Here is a 9344-nt window from a genome sequence, read left to right as displayed (position 1 = left end):
GGAAGCACACAGTATGTATCCCTCAGGGTTTGGCATCTTTCTCTCGACACTGTGCTAGTGAGATTCATTTAAAGTTGCTCCCAGTTTGGGCCTATAAAAATAGTTCAGCTATAAATATTCTACTTCATGTGTTCTGGTGAACAGATGTAAGCATTTCTGTTGGGTATATTTCTAGGAGTGGAATCACTGAGTCATAGACTAAGTGTCTGTTAAAAGAGGCTGCAAGTTTTCCTACTGAGTTCCAGTTGCTCCACATGCTTGTGTTGGCAGCTTAAAAAAACAAATCCGTACCCCACCAGTTTGTCACCTCTGGCCTAGTGCATCTTCATTTCTTACGGGAGAAGGATCTGGTTGAGGTGAGTTCAGCTCTCAACAGCCATTCCCTTGATTAAGACTTTGCAACGGCTCCCAATCCTTGGAAAATGGCCAAACTCCTTCGCCTGGCATCAAAGGCCTTCTGCAGGCTGCCCTTCCAATCTTTCCTGCCTCTTTTCTATAATCTTCACTGTCCCTTCTCCGTCCCTGCCCCTTTGAAGGCCCTGGAGGGCAGAAACATTCTAAGTCTGCAGGCCTTGGAATGTGCTGCCCCCTACCTGTGGCTTCCCCTTTCCCTTACCACGCCAAATTGCGGACTTGCTCTTCTCACTAACCTACCACCCCCAGGCTTTGGGATACGTGCCCTGTCTGCAGTCTCTCTACCCCAGAGACTATCATAATGCCTGGCACAGGGCAGGCACTCTGTATATGTTTGTGCCACAAACTTGGGCACTCTTCTGATGTTAATTTTTTTTAAATGCAGATGAGAGAAAAAGATAAATTTTAATCTTACCCAACTTTCCCCTATCGTACTCCCTGGAGGCAAACACTTGTACCACCTTCTTGTGTATTCTTCCTGAGATACACAACAAACGTATAATTTTATGCTCAATGGACGTTATGGGGAAAACAAGGCAGAGAACGAAGATGGGGGTGTTGCAATTTTAAATAGAAAGTCAGGAAAGGCCTCATGGAGAAGGTGACATTTGCACAAAGACCTGAAGGAGGTGACGGAGAGAGCCGCACTGGTGGAACAGCAGGTGACAAGGCCCTGAGGCAGGGAAGGTGAGACAGGGTAAGCAGCGGTAAAATCACTGAAGTGGGCCGAATGCAGAAGGTCTTATAATCCACTCTAAGGATTTCCCACCTCCTTCAGCGAGAAGGTAAGGCACTTGAGCTATTGATCAAGTTACATAATCTGACTAGTGGTTTTCAAAACTCACTGCCTACATAAACAGCTGCCTCATTCTTTTTTGCAGGAGCTCAGTATGCCACTATGTAGAGGTACCATAGTTTATCTGGGCCTCTCAAATGATGGACGTTTGGTCTGTTTCCAATCTTTTGGACTCAAAAAGTACTCCAGCATTTCTTCCTCCCCAAGAAGTCCAGCTGGCAATTTTCCGATGAAACACGTTTTCTGTAGCAACCCAACTCAATTCGGCCTTTTAAATCTAATTTTCTTCTTCATTAAAGAAACAGGGTAACTTGCGATCTCACAGGTTTCGGGGTTCCCAGCTCAGAACCCCCGGCCGCCGAGCCTTTTGCTACTTTAAAAAGGTGCTCAGGTGAGCACGTGGTTAACAACAGGCTGGAGCTGGGTGGGCGTGCTTCCCGCTTCACTTCTGCGCATCAGGGGTCGGCCAGCACGGGGTCTGCGAGAGGACACGAGAGGGGACGATGGGGGCCAGCACTTAGGAATGCACCACTCCTGAGACCCCTCATAGAACCGACGACCTAAAGAAAACTACACAAACAGATGACCCCAAGCAAGCCAGCAGACGAGCCCGGCCGCCCGCCAACCACCAACCCGGGGGCGTCGCAAAGACCCGCGCCTGCGCAGTGGCGCCGGCGCCGGCGCCGGCTTTACTTCCCACGACCTCCGCTCTGGCGCCTGCGCACTAGGGCCGTTTCCCGCAGGCCTGCGGAATTGGGATCCCTAGATAGCCTTTCTTGCCCACTGCAGTGGGAGAAATTGGCTTGTGCTTAAATCCATTGTCCGTCCCTTCCCAGTCTACGAGACTATAAATGCTCCATTCCAATTCACCCTAGAGGGGAGGGATTCGATGCTTTCGGATTTCAGGGTGCTGGCGGGAGCCCAGCTATCCAGGAGGGTTGTGGGTGAGATCACGTGGCAGGCCTCCGCCAATCAGCGCGCAGACCGCACTTTGCGGCTCGGCTTCAAACAAACTACCGTGAGGCGAGAGCGGCCTCTGGGGCCCCGCCCCCCTCGCCTGGGTCGGGGGCCCCGCGAGACGGCGGGAGGGGGTGGGGGCGCCGAGAGCGGGGGCGGGGCGTAGTGGTCGAGTGACGGCCCTTCTCACCTATTCCGGGCGAGGGCCGCGGCGGGGTGGACCCCTCAGCCAATGGGCGGGGGCGGGGGGCGGCCCGGCCGGCGAGGAGGGGGAGCCCGCGGCCGGGGGACGCGGGGGGAGGAGGGGGCGGGCTCCCAATCCGGTTCCATCCGGTTCTCCCACCGCCCCCGCCGCGGGTCCCAGCAGCTCGGGCGGCGGGAGGAGCGGCAGCGGCCAGGCAGCCCAGCTTCGCGAAGGCTCTCGGCGCGCGGCGGCCCGCAGGCACCCGGCACGCGCCCGGCCCGCCGCCACGATGCCCAAGAGGAAGGTGAGCGGCGGCCGGGGCCCGCAACGCCCCCCTCCCCTTCCCCGCCCCGGCCTCCCGCGGTGCCCCAGGCCCCCGCCGCGTCCACGGTGGCGCTGGGCCCGGGAGGCGCCCCGGGACCTACGGCGGGTGGGCTGGCGGGGCCGCACGCACAGCGGCCGGAGCGCTGTCTTCTGGAACGTTCTGCGCCCGGAGGAGCCGGGTGGGAGATTCGAACGCGGCGGCGGCGGCGGGAAGCCGCTGACGTCACGCGGCCGGGCATTGTTCTCGCGGGCGGGCGCCGGGTGTGCGGGCTGCGCCCACTCGGCCGTGTGCTTCCCCCCGCAGGTCAGCTCCGCCGAGGGCGCGGCGAAGGAGGAGGTAAGAGCCCGCCCGCGCCCCGGGGGGGTCCGCGCTGAGCGCCGCGCTCGTTCGCTCACTGTCCTTTTCTCTCCCCAAGCCCAAGCGGAGATCGGCGAGGTTGTCGGCTGTAAGTAAACCCGCCCCGTCCCCGTGTCCTTCCCGCGGGATCCTTCCCGGGGAAGGAGACTCAGTGCCACCTCCTTGCCTTGCAGAAACCCGCGCCTGCAAAAGTGGAAACGAAGCCCAAAAAGGTGGCGGGAAAGGTAGGTTTCCAACTTCCCCGTGGGAACCGAGGTGGCTTCCATGCTGCGCCCCGGCCGGCGACCGAGATCCGGACTTTGAGTGTCTCGAAATAATCAAGTTAGGTGTCATACCGTAGTCTTGGAAAGTCGAGGTTTTTTCTTACTTACATATTTAGAATTTCTATTTTAATAACTTGAGTGAACAGTTTCTGTTCTGGGTAAGAGGTAATGGATGCAGTCAAGCTGGCTTACGGGAATCTAATGTCAGACGGTGATGCTGCTGCAGGATTTAGGGGACTTAAGACGTTTGGAAATACTACTAATGCGAGCTTCCGAAGGAGATCCATTCTTTGTGTTGGGTACGTGGTGGTTAGGGCCGGTCCGCTCGTGCGTGCGTTTCCTCCTTTCAAGGTAACAGCAAAGTTAGGACTGAGCCCAGGAGGAAAGGGGTACGTGAAAGTGTGGGGTGCAAAGTCCGCAAGCCAAGGTAGGGAGTGATATCTTATGTGCGCGGGTGGATCAAGAGGTGTGCTCTCAGATCCTAAGTAACGGCGTTCTGAAAGCGTGTTGTGTGCAATTGTGTGTACCGGAGTTCCCTAAACCCTCTTGTGCTAGCAGATTTTGGTTTATCATAAGTAGCGTGGTGGCAGCGTTGCTGTGGAATAGATTCCTGGTTGCATCGTTCACGTTGCAGGTCTCTGGGAGGGAGTGCTTGGGTGTCTGTCGGTTGAAAACTTAAGTTGGAAAAGCAAAATAGTTATAAATCGTTTGTAACTTTTTGGGGGGGGTTAGTGTTGAACCTGCCCTCTATGAATGTGGCGCTGTTCGTGTTCTTCGGGGAAAATTCATGGTGTGGTTAATTTCTGTTACCTCAAAGCTTAAGTAAGAATTTGCTGTTTGAGGTCTCCTCCCCCCAAAAATCTTTTAACACCAGCATCTCTTTCCTAAAAGCGTGGAGGAAGCTTAGCGCTGCATGATCGAAGCTGGGTTTTGTTCTCCATTTATTTTTTTAAACATTGTACAGAGCTGAGTGTAAAAATCTTAATTTCTCTTTAATAGAAAGTTGTTCTGTGGTCTTTTTTTTTTTATTTAAAGTGTTTAAGGAGGAATCAGCCTAGTACGTTGCTTAGAATTTCTCATGTGAGAAGATAATCGAGTAATTCTCTGCCTACAAAGTAAAGTACTTCACACAGTTTTTGAGGGCCAAAAAAATAGCTGCTCTTGTTGCAAAATGTTGGCGTGAGCAGTGTACTATTATCCATCTTTTATTTTTGCTTTTTTTATAGACCAGTTAGCTGAAATACCATGCCTGTTTCCCTCTTGTTTTTCTTCCTTTTGCTGTTTACCTCTGTCTTTGTTTTGATCTGCCTTAAAGTTTTTTTTTTTTTAATGAAAACAGTTCAAATTTTAGCTCCAGTTGGGTTTGGGACGTCAGATGTGATCAGGATTTTTCTTCCTCTCAGTGAGAGGCCAGCAGGTAAGTCTTCAGAATGTCAGTGTTCCTTGAGGAGCAAACCTGTCCGTTTCGTTTTCCCAAAGGAAAAATGATGAGGGGGGGTGGAGGGTCTTTTTTCCCCTTTAGTTTGTCTAACACCTTTCTTTTCGTAGTTGATCCATTTTAAAGCCTTAAACAGAAGGTAAAGCGTTGGATGTATTGATTATAATGTTACAGAATAGTCACTGTTTTCAAAGCATGTATATCCCAGTGTGTGCTTCTGACTTGTATAATAATATCATTAGAAGTAAATATTTTGAAGATTGAACTATGTTTAGGAAAACAGGGTGATTTGTTTCATCCAGCTTTCCAGCTATTAATAGTTAAAAGTGGTATTATTTCCGTCCAGGTTGTTATTGTGTATTCTTTCACTTTTAAAGTTTTACATTTTTTTGTTACTGTGATAGTACTTATAAAATTAGAAAGCTGAAGAAATCAGATGACGAAGTTTTTAAGTACAGAAGCGCTTGTGACACTTTATGGTAGCAATATATGTAGCAGTGTTGTTCCAAATATGTTTATTTCACATAACTTAGTATCTTAAAGACATTGAATAGTAGTTGTCACGTGGTCCTTCTAGGTGGAATGCCACCAGCGGTACAGAGTACATTGCGCTGATTTTCCCCCCCTTAGTATTGAAGTCTCGAATCTACCTGTGTGTCTTTGTTGCTATGTAACTCAAGTATTGCTCAGTACCTACAGGGGTCTTTTTTACAACTCGGTGGCAATCCAACGTAATTTAGCTGTTGCTACATTCTTTATTTACAGGATATACACGTAAATATTTGTCACCCTTCTGCTTCTCCATTGATGGATGGGATCCAAAAATACTGTTCTATATTGCTTTAAAGTGGCTTAAGTTTTGAACCTCTTTTATCGTCATACTAATACCTGTGCTTTTCAGATTCTTCAAACACCTAAATGAAAACGATAAACTCAAAATTGATCCTTTTAGCTACTCATTAGATGATATCAAGGGATTAACTGTAGCAGAATAGTCAAGCTGACCATACAGCATGGTGCTTTGTCCAGGTGAATGGTCTTACTGTGAGGGGAAACCTCTCGTCAGGACAGTGGTTATTTGACAGTTGGATTATTGTAGAGCTTAAAAGAAGTTTGGGGGTGGGTGGGGTTATGGTGGGAAGAGATTACTCCAGCTGTTCTTCACCTCGCTTGTTCCGTCTCGTGGAACGTGGGAGAAGAGTGGGTGATGGAGAGGTGGTATGGCGCAGGCTTTAGGCTTAACCCTCACACGGCTAATGAGGCTTGACAGGCACCGACTGTCCCAGTGCTCCTGAGCGTACTTTGTTGTCCTGAGTCCTGGGGTGGACTTTAAGGTGTCTCGTGTACAGGCGTGTCACATAACTCAGGCTGACGTGTGACATAGTATTAACATCGCAACTGTTGTGGATGCTGTCTCTATAGCAAGTCAGAAAATGTTGGCAAGTGTGAAGGTTTTATTTAAAATATGCTTTTACTCTATCATAGGATAAATCTTCAGACAAAAAAGTGCAAACAAAAGGGAAAAGGGGAGCAAAGGGAAAACAAGCCGAAGTGGCTAACCAAGAGACTAAAGAAGACTTACCTGCAGAAAACGGAGAGACTAAAAACGAGGAGGTCAGCAGTGTGTGTGGCTGATGCTGAATGGACAGGAGATAATAAATTGTATGCCTTTAATGTCGCAGATAAGACAGTGTTTATAATATTGAACAGTTTTGTACAGTAATCCTCAGTGAATAGACATTATTTTACGAATTAGATCATATTTGAAAATATGTATGTAAATAGTCCTTTTTTAAGCGAGTGAACAAGAAATTTTAATATATTTCGAATTTTGGCAGTAACAGATCCGCTGTCTATGTCATACACAGGATTCATTAATATAATCCTGGTGTGAGTTTTTGAAAGGTGTAATTTACTAAATGGTATAACTTTCTTCTTTCACATGACCTTGGGACTTTGTTTAAACAAATGTTCTCATTTTGTTTTTATGTTCTGAATATTGGCTTTAATATATTTTTTTAATTCATTCCATTCATTTGGCACATTTGTCCCACTTTCATTTCTAGTGAAGGTTTATTTTTCCTAGAAGTAGTTGGTTGTCTAGGACTAAGTAGTAATTTAGATCAAGCAAAAAGACTGGTGTCATTAATCTTTGTCATTAATCTATGCGGAAAAGAGTTTTTCTTAAAAAATGAGCTGCAACATTTTGATAAACAACTTTTCTTAAGCTAAGTCTCTTTTTACATTATATTGGCTAAACTAGAACAAATAATTGAGGGTATTAATTTTTAAATTTCTATGTTTACACATCAAATTTTAAGATATAATCAACTACTTATTCCTAAATTGTGAAGTTTGCAATCGCAATTTTCTTTTAATTCCTAATTCTAACCACACATCATATAGTATGTGATAACTAGGATGACGTTACTAATCCAGTTATAAGGGAAGAATTTGACTTTCTAATGCGTGTTATCAAACTATGGTTGATTGTTGGTATTCATGATGGTTATGTTCTCTAAGGTTGCCTGAACAGTTGCATCTAGGAGAAATACAGGGTTAGATTCCTACATCACTAATCAGATTTCCATCAGCAGATCAATACATTACGTTATTTATGTGTGTTCCTGTTGATGATGATGATGATTAGCGTTGAACTCGGGGCCAACAGAAACAGCACGATAACTCATGCCCCAGTGAAGCTATCCGACATATGTGTTTTCTCTGTAAGGCACATCACAACCTTGCACTTAGCAGTGCTAGACAACACTACAATTGTCTCGTCAGCATCATGAACAAACAAATGTGAAGTGTGTAGTAGTAAACAGGCTGCAGAGAGGGCGCTTGTTGACAGTGTTAGAGCTGAAACAGGAAGGCAGAGCAGCCTCAGCTGGGAATGTGCATGTTGGGCGACTCAGTTTTTGCTGCTCTGTCTGCACCATACCTTGGAAAGTGCCATGGCTATTAATTTGGGGTTAAAAATTTTAGTGAGTAGGTCAATTTACAAGTGCAGAATCTACAAATAATGAGGATCAACTTCTTAATACCTAGTAGTTATATATATAAAGTAAAGCTTAGGTTGTTAAATGCTGAAGATCTCAAAGATCATAGCAATAACAGAGAAATCAAATGTTTGATCCTTATTTTTTCTTTGCTTTGCAGAGTGCAGCCTCTGATGAAGCAGGAGAGAAAGAAGCCAAGTCTGATTAATGTCCTATACCATGTCTTATCAGTGGTCCCTGTCTCCCTTCTTGTACAATCCAGAGGAATATTTTTATCAACTATTTTGTAAATGCAAGTTTTTTAGTAGCTCTAGAAACATTTTTAAGAAGGAGGGAACCCTGCCTCATCCCATTTTTTAAGTGTAAATGCTTTTTTTTAAGAGGTGAAATCATTTGCTGGTTGTTTATTTTTTGGTACAACCAGAAAATAGTGGGATATTGACTATGGGAGGCTTTGATTGTCTCAGGCATCAGCTCGACATTCCATAGATGGGGGTAGTTTTTATATCCTGTAATACAAAGCATACTAAATGGCAATTTGGAGTCAGTCGTGCATTTAATATGTCTTGAACGTTTTAAATTACTTCTATTCCCAGGTTATTTTTGGTAGAAGTGTTTGCTAAAGAAAACCACTCCTTGATCTTGGCTCTCCCTGTCAGAATTTTGTGCACTCTATAACATCTTTGGTCGTGATAGTCCAGTTTTCCTAGTAATTTCGTCAATGTGCTGTGAAAGATTGAAAATTTGTAGTGTATATGATATTAAATTGTGAATTAGTGGGACTTATGATGTTACAGGTGTCAACATTTGAAGATAGTGGTACTTGGTATCCTTGGACTTGATATCCTGTTAAGGGAAATTTGCCTCCAAATTGTAAGCTGGAAAGTCACTGGAATAACCATTTAGAAAAGAATCACAACTACATGAGTTTTTAGATTTTTGGTACGTATGTTAAGAATTGTGTACAGATTAATATGTCTGTGTGCTGATCCTCAAAACAACCAATAAAATCTGAATTATGAAAGAATTTCTTGAAGCAGATGAATTAAGTTCTGGCTTAAGTTTTATTTAAAGAATTTCCAGGGGCCGGCCCCAGGGCCGAGTGATTAAGTTGCATGCTCTGCTTTGGCAGCCCTCGGTTTGGTTAGTTCAGATCCTGGATGCAGACATGGCACTGCTGATCAGGCCATGCTGAGGAGGCATCCCACATGCCACAACTAGAAGGACCCATGACTAAAACACGACTATGTACTGGGGGGCTTTGGGAGAAAGAGGAAAAAGTCTTATTAAAAAAAAAAAATCCACATTTGTTCTTCCATAGTTTTTTTGTTTTTTTTTTTTTTGAGGAAGATTAGCCCTGAGCTAACTGCCAGCAATCCTCCTATTTCTGCTGAGGAAGACCGGCCATGAGCTAACATCCGTGCCCATGTTCCTCTACTTTATGTGTGGGATGCCTGCCACAGCATGGCTTGCCAAGTGGTGCCGTGTCCGCACCCGCGATCCGAACCGGGGAACCCCGGGCCGCGAAACCAAAGGTGCACACTTAATCGCTGCGCCACTGGCCCTGCCCCCATAGTTTTCTTAAAATTTCAAAGAGTGATGGGGCAG

The 9344-nt window shown here is 46.0% G+C and overlaps 1 protein-coding gene across 1 annotated transcript; it reads left to right on the top strand.

Moving 5' to 3' along the window:
* The first annotated feature begins 2445 nt into the window (after positions 1–2445).
* On the top strand, positions 2446–8763 carry LOC124231510 (non-histone chromosomal protein HMG-14). The gene is made up of 6 exons (XM_046648323.1): positions 2446–2655; positions 2980–3012; positions 3092–3121; positions 3207–3257; positions 6220–6348; positions 7897–8763. Exons 1-6 carry the CDS (start codon positions 2641–2643, stop codon positions 7942–7944), a joined length of 306 nt encoding a protein of 101 aa, XP_046504279.1. The 5' UTR covers positions 2446–2640; the 3' UTR covers positions 7945–8763.
* Positions 8764–9344: the final 581 nt, after the last annotated feature.

This window comes from Equus quagga, chromosome 21, assembly GCF_021613505.1.
Source record: "Equus quagga isolate Etosha38 chromosome 21, UCLA_HA_Equagga_1.0, whole genome shotgun sequence".
Taxonomy (NCBI): Eukaryota; Metazoa; Chordata; class Mammalia; order Perissodactyla; family Equidae; genus Equus; species Equus quagga.
This window is presented reverse-complemented; position numbering and strand designations above follow the sequence as displayed.

What these genes read in the sequence shown, in the direction of transcription:
- LOC124231510 (XM_046648323.1), top strand. An exon ending in GATCGGCGAGGTTGTCGGCT is followed by an intron (nt 3,122 to 3,206) that starts GTAAGTAAACCC and finishes CTTGCCTTGCAG; the next exon opens with AAACCCGCGCCTGCAAAAGT. An exon ending in CCAAAAAGGTGGCGGGAAAG is followed by an intron (nt 3,258 to 6,219) that starts GTAGGTTTCCAA and finishes ACTCTATCATAG; the next exon opens with GATAAATCTTCAGACAAAAA.